General features: G+C 30.8%; 1 protein-coding gene across 1 annotated transcript in view; it reads left to right on the top strand.

The window, feature by feature from the left end:
• The window catches only part of LOC126742590 (muscarinic acetylcholine receptor DM1), a 76,412-nt gene that overhangs the window by 50,102 nt on the left and 12,208 nt on the right, over positions 1 to 14,102 (top strand). Inside the window, exons 4-7 of the mRNA XM_050449658.1 lie at positions 79 to 253; positions 320 to 453; positions 5,776 to 5,920; positions 11,654 to 11,783. Coding sequence (XP_050305615.1) covers positions 79 to 253; positions 320 to 453; positions 5,776 to 5,920; positions 11,654 to 11,783 — 584 coding nt within the window. The remainder of the gene's footprint in view (positions 1 to 78; positions 254 to 319; positions 454 to 5,775; positions 5,921 to 11,653; positions 11,784 to 14,102) is intronic.

Below are 14,102 nucleotides of genomic sequence, written 5' to 3' on the forward strand. Positions count from 1 at the left end.
TTTGTAATTTGTGTGGGCTCTTAAAGAAAGAATGGACCATATGTTTCTATTATTTCTATTAACACTAATATTTTTTAGGTTACTGGCCTTTAGGCCCTTTAATCTGTGACACGTGGCTGGCCCTGGATTACTTAGCTAGCAACGCCTCAGTGCTCAACTTGCTTATAATAAGTTTTGATCGATATTTTTCTGTCACGAGGCCCCTCACTTATCGTGCCAAAAGGACCAATAAAAAGGCTGCATTTATGATAGGGTGAGTTAACTTAAGCTTAGTAAGCTCTTTTTATCAATGTATCTTAAAATAACGATTTTTATTCAGGAGTGCTTGGGGTATAAGTTTGTTATTATGGCCTCCGTGGATCTACAGCTGGCCCTACATCGAAGGGCAGCGCACGGTGCCCGACAACGAGTGCTACATTCAATTCATCGAAACTAATCATTACATTACTTTTGGTAAGCAAAGTATAATAATAATCAATGTTGACGCAAGTTAGTACACACGTATTAAACATAATTTAAATATTTTTTATGTCACTTTGATCAAAGGCTTTAAAAGATTCTAAATAGATTTAATCTACTAAATAACACCTTGAGAGTATTTAAATAAAATGTGGCTTATGAGTGCATTTTTTACTATAGATTTTCTTATGTGCAGGTGCATGTAAGTTATGAATCGACGTTCTTAACGTATTATAGTGTGAGGATAATCCTCCGAGATTATTAGACTATTCCTATTGTATAATTGATGGTGCTATGTGGAGAACTCATGCCGCTCTCTTGTTGGTCTAATTCACAATCGAATAATAATAATAAATTGCTTTTATTTCAATAATCATAAAGTTTAGTTGATCATGATAAAAACCAGTCAACTAGTCTTCCACTTAATCTTTTGCTCATAAAAGCTAAAATTAATAACAGAGAATAAAAAAAATCTTTCTAAGCGAATTAAAATTGTTATATACCTATTGTTGATTAGCTAGTAACAATTTAAAGGTGCCCTAAATAATTTTAAAATAAAAGTAACATACATACGAAGAATAATTACATAAAGTTTCTTTATCATTTCTTACGAAATGAACATAAATAAAATGTAGTAACATAAAATCATTACTATCATTAGCAAAAACGATTAACGATCTATATTATTGGTGAATGGCCAAATTTATAATCTTAATAAAACTCTAAAGTTGAAAAGACTGTTTGGTATTTTGTCTAGTAAACTATCTATAATAATTTTATAAACAAAGTTTAAAAATAGACTATCACGTCCATATTTATGTGCTCCATATTTAGCCAATGTAGTTACGACATTGGAGATATGGCCATACTTTCTTAAACCAAAATATGCATCTGCAACATGATTTTTGAATTACTTGAGTTCAGTTTTGCCTAAAAATCCTAAGTAATTTATGTGAACTTCAGAATCATAATTAAACAAGGAATAATTAAACAGAGAGCCGTATATTATTCTTTTGGTAGCAATATTAAGTGCATATCCAGATTCATAAAGTAGTTTGAGAGAGAGTTAGGTCTTAGTAATAATTGAGTTGATAGACTCTGTAAACTTTAGTTTATTATCCAGTATTATTATACCAAGATTTCAAAATGATTTTTCTGCTTTAAAACTTCTCCATTTATCTGAATGTGAAATTCTCAAGAAAATTCCTCATTCTCTACATATTTGCTGTTCCCAAAAAGCATCAAATGATATCTATATGGATTAAAAGCCAAATTGTGTTAATTTTTGTCAGTTTCTTAATTCTCTATTTAGAAAACTTGCTGCTGCCAACGTACTATTCGGGCAAAGCTGGTATATATTTGTGTGTCATTAACAAGCACGTAATTAAGCGTGAGTAGTATTCATTGTATTGAATAGCATTCAGTATAGATCCTTAAGGTACCTCTGAAATGACCAACATGTAGGTATGACCACTAAATTTTACCCTTTGATAACGATGACAAATATATCATGTTAGAAGTTTGACAGCTTCATTTGATAAATCATTTTTATTTAGCTATTAATATATCATGACTTACAGTATCAAAGGCCTTGGAAAAATCTAACAAGACAAGGGCTAAAACACTTATTTTATCAATATTAATTGCTATATCATCAACGAGATCAGTTACTGTGGGTCTGTAAATGTAACTCTGAATGATGATTGATGTGGAAGTAGGATTTTATTGAAACTAACACACTGAAAAAGTTGCTCATACAACAGCTTCTTAAATAATATGGATAGTGCAGGAAGGATGCTTAAAGGTCAGAGAGTACTGTTAGATTATTATTCTTTACTTATTAGGGATATATTACCTTATATCATATATCAATAGGGTAGATATTTTTTCTGTTGTCAGAATTTCCATACTGAAAGAGGTACCCTGGCTATGGTGATTACTTCTAACGAAGGCAACCAATTCTTGACATCGTTCAGGTCTAAGACATGTCGCAAAGTAATATTAATTTCAGTAGCACTTTAAATAGTGTTAGGTGTTATTGAGGATTTACTTTTTTATTGTTTATCTCTTTTAGAGTTTTTCATAAGAATTCTAGGTTACTGCTTGTACATACTTTGGATAAGTCCTCTTTTTTATAATTTCTTACATATTTTGAGGCAATCTCTTATATTCCTAACAGCCGTATTTTTTACTTTACATTTTTTAAAGGCATCCTCTTGGCGACTCATTATTTCTTTGGTTTTATTGAAATCACATGAATGATCCGAAATATGATCAGCATTATTAGTACCAGACGCACCAAAAATCAGTTGATTTGCAACAAGTATAGGATCGAATAGAGCTGCATTGCCAAGATAAGACAACTGTGTTGGTTCTTCAAAACCAAATGACTAACAGCATTTATTCAAATAATTTTCTGGTAATAATAAATTAACATTTAAATCTCACAAGCAGATTACCTCATCATAAGTGGAAATAATTAGAGAAAGCTGATTCTTGAAGCATCCAAGAGATTCTAAGATATTTTTGTGGGGTGATTGATAGAAAATCTCTATAATAAAACTTTTCGACTTCACTATAATTAATACATATATTCCTACTCCATCCTATCCTATTCCATACTCCTCCACCTTGACTTTCTCTATCGGATCTTAATAAACCAAAAATCAGCAATAGATATAGCGTAATTATCAATAATTGACTGTAAACTTAAAATAAAAAAAAGTTGTTAGTGAAGAAATTGTCTCTGCAATTTTTTTCTGATTAGAAGTAGAGCTTGTTCTTGTATTTCTAGTGGTTCGTGAAGCACCGCTAATCATTTCTTTTTCTACTTTTTTATGGGTGTAGATACTCCCTTATTTTTACTATTTCGATTGCTACTATCTTTCTGCTTCTCCCCTTCCTTCTCGACCGTAGTCTCTGCAATTTGAGTTTTTGGTTGTCCAGCACTTTGCTCTAGGTTATCTTCACTTATTGGTACTTCAACTACGAGTCTAGGTTGCCTCTCAGATATTTTGCTGAGGCTACAGTTGCTAGGTAAAGCTGTTTTTAATTAATGAAGAAATTGGTAAAAGTTTCTTCAAGGGTCTTTTTCAATTTAGTTACGCTAAATGTATTATCATTAACTACTAAATTATTTTTTACAATTTTAGCTTCAAAGTTATTATCTTTAGCTATCTTGTATTATTTGTATAATATTTTACTATCTTGTGCCGTTCAGGAATAAAATCGGTTGTTAAGGTAATGCCATTGCTCTTCGTAGCGGTACTTTGTAAAATTTGTCTCTTTACCAAAAACCTAACAAATCTTTCAATAAGCACCAGTGCGATATAAGTTATCTAAATCCTGCGACTTAACACTTACTAATAAGACTTAGAATAGGTCAATAGCTTGCCTCTCCAGTGGGATATTCGGTCTCTCCTCTACTCGAAATCTGCTTTTTCTTTGCAGCCTCCTCAAGACTATTATAGTTGATATTTTCCAAATCTACAATCGTATCTCCCAATGCCTTTATACTATTTCTATACCATTCCTATTCTAGGTCCTCAAATTTCAAAAAATCTTCAAAATATCTGCTTGAATAACGTTGTTTTGCTGTTTCAACTCTTGCAGTTATTAAAAAAGCTGTTGGTTATTAATATTCATTTTACTGCATTAAAAAGGGTAATTTTTAAGTGAGTAATAAAACTTGACCTTAAATAAAGAGAAATCGCTACCATCAGACGTCAATAATTCGTTAGTCTTAAAACAATTCAGTCAAATATGAATATTTAAGCAGAAAACATAAAAACCACTACTCGGAGAACGACCAACAGGTATTTCTTTATGATAAATTAATTGGTGTGTAAACTGTGCAATCCGGAGTCCATTATGTAACCTAGGAATCCCTAATATAGCACTTTAAGTAGCAGGCAACTTGATTAATATTACATGCACTTACAGACATACCACCAATGCACCTCTCTTTCAAAAATTAATATCTTACGTTAGATACTAACAGAGTTATTCAGCGAATGTAAATGTGTGAATGAATTATATAGGCAACTTGGCGACAACATAGTCTTGCAATAGTTCTATGAATTAATGATATTCATGAAAAAACTTGAAAACTGTTTTAAGAATAATGCTTATTTTAACAACGAAATTTAGACTTGTTCTAAACTGGACCTCAGTATTCCATCACATGCCAGTAGTATGTTTGAGAGTTCATTAAAATTACGGGGAATTAAAGCATACAAAGCAGGTTTTCAACCTAAAAAAAATACAAATTGTTAATTTATATGAGAGAACAATCAAATTAGTATAATTTTACCTTTACTAATAATTATAAGATTTTGGAATAAGGATTTGTAGTACCAAGACGCACCTCATATACAGTATATACGGGTTGGCGAATAGAAGACTACATATAGGCATTATAAAATGCAACATCGCTTCTCGCTTACGCCTAAAACAACATTACGCTTAATGTAGCATACGTTATTCTTTCCAGTACTAAATCTGAGCCATTAAATTCTATGTGGGGCATTTCTACCAAGTCAATTTTTTTCACGTGATTCTCTGCACCTTGTATACATTATTATAAGACTTTAAAGGTTTACAAGTTTTCTAATAGTATAACTCTTCTGGTAGGATATCCAAGAACGGGTTGGCATAATTGCAAATTTTTTCCAGTAAAGTCTGAATATTTCTCTTGTAGCGTTTATAAGCTTTGAGTAGATTTCTATAGAAATCTCCCAAAAAATTCACAAAAAATATTACAATAGATTTTGTAAAAAATATTTACACTGATGCATTTAATAATGTAATTTAATATTTTATTTAGTTAAAGTGGAATTTAAAACTAACAATAATATAGGCTGATGTGCTGTTTCATAAATTGATCCGCCCACGCTTCCTACGTAGGAAATTGGAGAACTTATCATCCATGAATGCGTTAAATATATATATATATATATATTTATTGTAAATATATTTAGATATATTTATTGTAAATAAATATATCATATACTGCTAAATATCACATATCATATTTTGCAGTTTATTATAGAACACCAAAAATATTAAACATTTACAAATTAAATTATAGTATTTGTACTCAATGACAAAAACAATATACAATCTTGTAAAATATATTTAATTGATTTTTGATTTTAACTAAAAAACATATTTATTAATATATAAAATATTGCAGGGCGGATAAATCAAAATTAAAAATTAAAATTTTTTTAGAGGCAATTAATGCTTCAATTTTAAAATATATTAATACCTTTCAGTAGCTACCTTATTTCTCATTATAGATTTATTTATTTTTAGGTACAGCAATTGCAGCATTTTACGTTCCAGTGTCAGTCATGATTTTTTTATATTGGCGGATATGGAGGGAAACGGAGAAGAGACAGAAAGACTTACCCAATTTGCAGGGAGGGAAAAAAGACACAAGCAGAAGAAGTAATTCTAGGTAAATATAATTGTTTAATAGCTATTAAATCTTTTGTTGTTTAAGTATTGTAATGTAAATTTTTAGGAGGAGTAATAAATTAAATTTAATAAAAATGAAAAATTGCATTTCTTAGTAGGCAAATAATTCTTTCCGTTTTTAATTGGGATATAGGTTGTTCAGAAATTTATTTTATAAAATATTAACATAAATTATAAAACTTACATTTATTTAAATAAATTGTAAACATTTTTAAAGATCTTGCAAGTTTATGCCTTTACAGTAGGATTTTATGTAGGTTTAAAAATATCAGTTATGAAATTTAAGATTTTTTAAGTTTTATTTATTTATTGTAGTTCTTTCAAAATAATTTCTGAAAAAAATTATGGAGTAATAATTTATGTACATATACAACTATTTTTGTGTTTTTATACAATTTTTTAAAATATGTCGTTTTTCTCACAAGTCACTTTCTACTTTTTGGTGGTATCATTAATAATATAAGCAAGACAGAAATGTGTTTAGTTTTTCACTTATATTTAACATTTACATCTTCCAAGAAGCTCTAAACAATAAATGGGGATCAAAGTAAATGGCACGGAATGGATCAACAATATACGATATGCAGATGGCACAGTCCTGAAAGCAGATAACTTGAATTAACTCGAAGTTTTATAATGCAAAACTTATACAATAGTGAATATATAAAACGACTAATAAAGTTTAACTATCTGGGGACTTGGTTATGTGAAGACTGATCTTCAGACATAGAAATCAAATACCAAATTAAAAATGCGAGGAGCTCATTGATGAAATTCAAAAACATCTTTAACCTCAATCTCAGAATAAGGTTTCCCAAATGCTAGCTATGGTTCGTACTGTTTTATGGTATATAAGACTGAATATTAAAAGTCACTACACTAAATAGGCTGGAAACATTTAAAATGTTGATCTTTCGAAGAATGAAGATAAATAAAAAAAACGCGAACTGCTGGGTTTGATAAAACGCACGAAAATAGCGACATGTGATACGGAGCAATAAATACTATTTACTCCAACTATTTATGAAAGAAAAATAAAAGAAAAAAGGAAACTAAGCAAAAAGAGAATATCGTGGGATCCAAAATATCAAACATTGGACACGCATAAGAACTACAGGAGAAATAATTAATACAACTAGAAATAGGGCAAAATATTCAGAAGTAGTCGCAAACATCCATTAAGGGATATCAGAGGAGGAATAAGGAGATTATTAATAAACTAACCTAAAAACTTTCTTTCTTGGTTGATGAAATACCCATACATTAACATGCAACAAAAATTAAAGCGTTAATAGTCACAACTTAAGAAAAAAAAACCGATAGCATTTATTTTTAACTTGATACTTACTACTGCAGATAAATTCATTAATTCCATATGCAAAACGTTTGTTGGTCAAGCCACTACATTTAATAGTCGCAATTTAATTAATTTTTTAACATATAATTTTTAATCTCAAATGTTTATTGTTTATGATGTCAATTATTATTTTACTTTAAGTTCGCAACTTCTATTTTTAACACTTTATCAAGTATTTTGTCATCCTAGTTTTAGGCTTGTCTTTTTTCGTTTTAATGGAAATAGGACAAACATGTAAATTCTCCCCCCTCCCAGAGCCTCCATGTCAATTTTTTTAAATAAGAATAGTCGAGTGATACCTTGAATTAAAAGTAATTTTATTCCCTACATAGGCACGGTTTTATTTTTTTTATTTTATCAATTAGTTCTTAAGAAATTTAAATAACTGTGAATAAAAAAAATAAAAAATTATTTTAAATAAAAAAATACAAAGTGTCTAATACGTATTTTATTAAATGTTGAAAATGATCTCTGTTGAACTCCATACAAAAACACAATTGTTGTCCAAAACGTCTGCGCACATTAGCCAACATTTCGGGCATTATAAACTGGCATTGCTACCAATTCTATTTCAAAGATCTTCAAGGCTTTGTGGCAAAGACTTTGGGTGAGGTGAATAAAATCAAGTAAGCACTTATAAGAAAAGTGTTGCCTTGATAGTTGAAGCAAATGCTTGTCAATGAGTGAATAAAAGTAAGGCATGACTCAAAAAGGTTTACTCGTTAATATTGAAGTGAGTCTAAACTTGTTTATCCTTATTCACATATTTGAATCATCGTATTTACGATTATTTACTTTATAAACCACGTGTTGGATAGACCTTTTTACATTCTATTTAGGTAAATGTTTGTTTAAATTAGTTATTTTTAAGTCGGACACAATTAAAAAAAGTCAAGATATTTAACAAGGATGTCATCCAGCGATGAAGAAAGCATAAAGGAACCGAAGCTTGTTTCTGATAACCGAGCGCAGTTGGTCAGAATTCTACAGCAAGAAAACAATAAAATTGTTTTAAATAAGTCCATGGTACCAAAAATGGTTGTGGCAAAAGAGAACGTCTGGACTAGAATGAGGGAGGAGTTTGTTAAATATGCAGGAAAAATCGTAACTATAGATAAGTTGAAAAAACTTCTTAACAATATGGAAAGCCCGGTTAAGAAGAAAACTGACTTGTCAGCAACAGGAAATAAACCAATTAAGCTACTGCAATGGGAAAAAGATTTTCTAGAAATTTTGAATGCTGAATAAAATCCGGTGTACAGTAAAATACCAGGAGGAGTAACAGTTGAGCTAGATTTTGGTAATAAAAGTGTTTTACCTCCCATACACCTTTTACGAAAAGAATATGCTAAAGATATTTCTTCTGTATCCGGTAACCCCAAAACTAAAAAACAAAAATTGTAAGCAGCTGAAACAGAAGAAACTGTAAGTTTATCAACAACCGAGCTCCAATGCTTAGTACTACTAGAGCAGCTTAAACTAACGAGATAATAGTTTAAAAAAGAGGAACTCCACTTAAAAATCCTACGTGAGCAAGAAAACAAAGCCAATAATACCCAAAACAGTGATGATCCTTTTAATAAGGAATATAGGTTGCAAGATTTTCTTTTGTTAAAGTAAAATTTATAACATATTTTTGTATAATAATCTGAATTTGTTACAAAACATTTGATTTAAGTAGATATAAGACGATTAAATTGATATAAGTAGAGATAATATAAATTATAACGTGTTAATTGAAATAACTATATATATTTAAGAGGTACATAATTAATTTTTATATATATACACCAAGACGTCTAATGTCTCCTTGTTCCTCAATTTCTGTGTCATCAGGACCGTCGTCGTTGTTATTTTTTATTTCATAGTCCCATTCATCCTGCAAATACTTGACAATATTATGAAGTACAGCACAACATATGACTATTTTAGGTACGTTCTTTATGGCCAGTCTAATCCTATTTGCGAGTATTCGAAAGCGCTGTTTTATTTGGCCAAATACCCGTTCTATTACTACTCGTTCTTTTGAATGTAATGTATTGTATTGCCATTCTAATTGAGTTTGTGGCTGTCTAAATGATGTTAAAAGCCATGGAGATATACCATATCCACTGTTCCCCAGCAAACAGACATTTTCTTGAAATATTGCTTGAAGTTTTTGTTGAACATAACTTTGTCTCCAAATCCTACTATCATGCACACGTCCAGGCCAATACTTGTGATCCTTTGCATTGCATCACATGTCAAAACTGCCCGCCAGGTTTTTTAATTTGTATATGGGTACAATCAAGTGCGCCAATTACGGTGGAAATTCTGTATTTTTTTATCCAACCTGTCTTAGCTTCATTTAACTGTTGTTCAGTCGTTGAAAACATTATCCATTGATCTGCCTTCTCCATAATTTTTTGTGCAAAATAATCTACAGTCTTACAAACTGTTGTTTTATTAACACCAAAATCATTTGTAACACCATTTTGAAAACCAGGGTCACTAATATACCGAAGAAATATTTCCATATATTTTGTTGAAGAAAGTGCACCACCTCGAGTTTCGTTGTTATATGGTAAGAAATAGTTCCTATTGAGCTCAATATTTTCATTTTTAAACCTTAAAAGACTTTTGCACTATTTGGATTTACATCTCTACGATCACGATATTGTTTAATTTTACGAAAATTAAAGTATTTACTTAATAAGTTAGGTTTTCATTTGCTGTTATTCACCCCGACCGTAAGTAAATACTTAAAATAGTTGCTTTAGGAATTATAGCTCGAGATAGCAAGTGTTTGCTTGACAAGTAGAACTAAAACTTTTATTATTCACTTACTGTCAAGAATTTACTTAAAAATTAGAAAGTAAAAGTATTAACTCTCTTTTATTCACCTCACCCTTTGGTTTTTAGATGAGTCCATAAAAAATCCAATGGGGTAAGATCGGGAGATATAACAGATCATTCTACGGTAACTCTCCACCCAGTCCATCTTCCAGGAAATATGTCATTTAAAAAATGACGAACGGTCACATCATAATGTGATGGAGCCACAACTTGTTAAAAGATCAGTTCATTTTTAAGAAGATTATTTATCATTTTGTTTAAGTAACTAAGTTATTCTGAGATTGATGGCGTCCTGCAGAAGCTCCAAGTAATTTTCAGCATTAAAATTTGTACTAATTAAAAAAGGTCTAACAATATGAGCTTTCATGATACCAGCTCATACATCCAGTTTTTAAGGTCGCTGCGTATGTGTTGGAAATCAATGAGGATTATTGTGGCTCCAGTATCGACCGTTGTATCTATTGACATGTAAATAAAAGCATTATTTGTCCGAGAAACCGAGACTGTACAGCAAATTTCTCTTACGATTTAATATATCACTAAACTACTTACGCAGTTGTACACGACAATCAAAATCATCTTCATTTAGCTCATATACTAGTTAAATTTTGTATTTGTTGAATTTATGGTATTTGTGTAATTTTAAAATTGTGTCAACGAAATTTTTAGACATGCCAGATGCGGTAGCAATTTTTCAAGGAGATGTAGGTTGCACCTCAACATGACCTAACACTGCAATTTCTACCACTTAGTCAGACTTAGATATCCTGCAGTTTCATAATAGGCCCTTTCACTAATTGAGTTGTAAATTCGACATTTGTTAGTAATAGTCTTATGCTTAAATTTCTCATAATTTGTTTTTTGAATCACTTTGTTATCTCTTCGAATCTCCTTCTGTTTTCCTCTCGTCTTCACCTCATTACTTATATTTGCCTCATCATCCACTATGCGATTTTTCCTTACTTAAAAGTATGTTATATTCAAATTATTTATTAGAAATATTTTTTTAAGCTACATTGCATACGACTAATTTTATTTAAAGTGGGCTTCTGTATCAGTTCTGTTAAAAATAAGAAACATCCTATTTTTGCTATAAAACTAAAATTTTGATTACATAAGAAATTTTGGTTCAATTTTAATAAACGCAAGCAGAATTTATGATGAATATTTCCTTGTTATGCTGTAGTTATATTTTTTAGCAAATCTTGGGCCAACCTATATCCTACATAAAAATAGTGAGAATATTCTTTGTTCCCTACTAAAACAACTTAGGTAGTATCATTAATCTTATTGCACCAGACAACCACAACAAATATACAGTCGTGGTACACCTCTAGTTGACGATATCGTTCAACAGATTTGTAGTTTGCACATTTAGACGCTTCCTAGGTTATAAACTAGCACCGTCGATGCAGTCGGCACGCACCGTCGCGTAGTCAGTGGCTCAATGTTGTCTAAGTGTGAAAAATGCTAACCCTTTTATTAGCTAATCACGTGTATACACAGTGTATTCGTGTGCAGCGACGAGGCAACGAACGTCTGCTCGAACATCGACATGGACGAGCTAAGGGTACGACCACGGTCCGAGTCCTCTGCCGCTGATACAGACTCGCAGTACATGCATGTGACTTCATCTGGAGGAATTTCAGCGGTGAGTCTTAATGTTAATTTTTTTGCTGGATACGGTGAACTTCTTCAGAAGGTTAACAGAGCTGACATTATCTCATGCAGGTCCCTTATTTAAGAAATATAGAATATTGACGGTGTACTGATTGTACTATTATAAATTACCCCTTTTTTATAGAAATAATATGCAATGCTTCACAGCTAACTTACACACTAACTTCGCTATGGTTGGGCATCACACATCCCACTATTAAGAAAGTACCATGTATATGGGTATAGAGCTTATATTACCATATCATATAAATTTGTCAAAGATTTCCTATATTTCCATAATCAGTACTTTAAATTAGAGACCAGGCGTGATAATGTTTGTAACCAAATTTGAATAATTGTGAATTTAAATATTACGTATTTGATTTGAAGCTGTAATTGTATGACCTTGACTGTTATAGATATAAGTTTCATTTTATTTTAACGTTTTTGTTCGTAGGTTAAGTTTATTACAGGTTTTTTTGACGCACACTATGTTTCTTTTGCAATCTTTGTATAAAGAATAAATAAATAAATAAATAAAAACGATCGATTAATGTAATTTGATCGACGTTCTGATCTCTAAGAGATCTTCCTCAGAACTCTAAAAGATACACAAAAACACAAATAAAATCTTACTTTCAGACATGGTTACAAAGATCAAATTTTCACAGAGTAAAAGTAATAATTAATGCTCAATAAAAGTTAGTTTTCTTTAGTCTAAATGAAGTATTTTGTATAGGATTAGTGTTTGGGGCTTTTGCAGTTTTAAATAAAATGTTTTTTATTCTTCGATAGACTTTAATGCAACTACACACACGCACCTCGGTAACAACTCAAGGGATTAAGATTAACAGAAAACTAATTTTAAATAAATCTAACTTTACGTATTTAAAAACTGAAACCCCGATTAAAACGAATGACGACTTTCAAGAAGAGCAAGAAATCGCGTGCCTTTTCAAATCAACCTTTTCATTTGACTGAACTAATTTTTTACGATATGCTTATTTTTATGACCGTCCGTTGATTCCTAGAATTATTTATTATTTTTGTCGGCTTATTAAGGGGTCTACATTATTTTTAGTTTATTTTATTAAGAGTAACCCCTTACAATTAGTTTTTTTGAGAATTAATTAATAAAGCGTAAATCACAATTCAAAAATTCAAAAAATTTAGAAAAACTATTACTCAGCACAATTCCTAAGCTCAAAAATCAAAAACCAAAAAGTTACATCAGTAATTTGGGATTCTTTTAAAATGAAAAGAATGTCTACACAATAATATGCACCCTGATTAATGACCGATGGTACGTTAGCCGTATATGGACAACCGAACGCAGCATTTTCCTGAAAATTTGGTATATTTTCAGCACTGCAGCATTGTCGCTTATATAGAAAAATGGCAACACCTTTGAATTTTTAAATGGAACACCCTTTATTTATTTATTGTTTTACCATAAAAATTAATTACAATATTCATGTAGCATAGTATTTTCTTGGTTGTACGTACGTATGTGCCCTATAAAATTGCAGCCATTCAGTTATTTTCACACAAAAATATTGAATACTGTTTACTGTTTAAGTCATAACCTAAATAAAAATATACTTCACTTATTAAATATTGTTTTCAACCGCTTCCTTAACTGAATAATTATATACAGGCTGGCACACCGAAAACTTTCCGAATTTCTCCGAGATTTCGTAAAAAATCAAAAACTGTTCACACCCGCTGATTTTTGATTTTAGAGGGACAAAATCTTCGTGAATTTATAAACCTTTACCACCAACTCCTACGCGGGGATGAGAGACCTTAAAATTTTAAATGGGAACTGAGGTCAAATGGTACTTCATTTTAAAGGTCTTTTCATGTGGTTTATAATGGCAAAGTTTTAACTCGCTGGTTTCAGATTCTGTTATATCACAGCTTGTCAAAATTTTTAAAAAAGGATTTTTGTTTTCATTTGTCAATTAATTACCTGTAAGAATAAGCCTTTTTGAGCTATAGAATAGGAAGAAAAATTAAAGTATTTCCTTTTATTTCAGTTAGTGCACTATTCGTTGTCGCAAATCTTCTAAAGAATTGGGCTGTGTAGCATAAATTTTGGATTTTAAATGACCCCACAAAGAAAAATAAAGGGATGATAAATCAGGAGATCTGGCAGGCCTTTCAGTTAGACCTCTCCGTTTAATCAAAAATTTTATCCAAAAATTGCCTTAGAAGAAACGCATAATGGCAGTAATTAAAGCTGGCTCAATAGTACTTTTCAGTAACTCAAGGTACTCTGTTAAATTTCCAGGTAAAAAATATGACCCAA

Source organism: Anthonomus grandis, chromosome 1, assembly GCF_022605725.1.
Source record: "Anthonomus grandis grandis chromosome 1, icAntGran1.3, whole genome shotgun sequence".
In the NCBI taxonomy this organism is placed as follows: domain Eukaryota; kingdom Metazoa; phylum Arthropoda; class Insecta; order Coleoptera; family Curculionidae; genus Anthonomus; species Anthonomus grandis.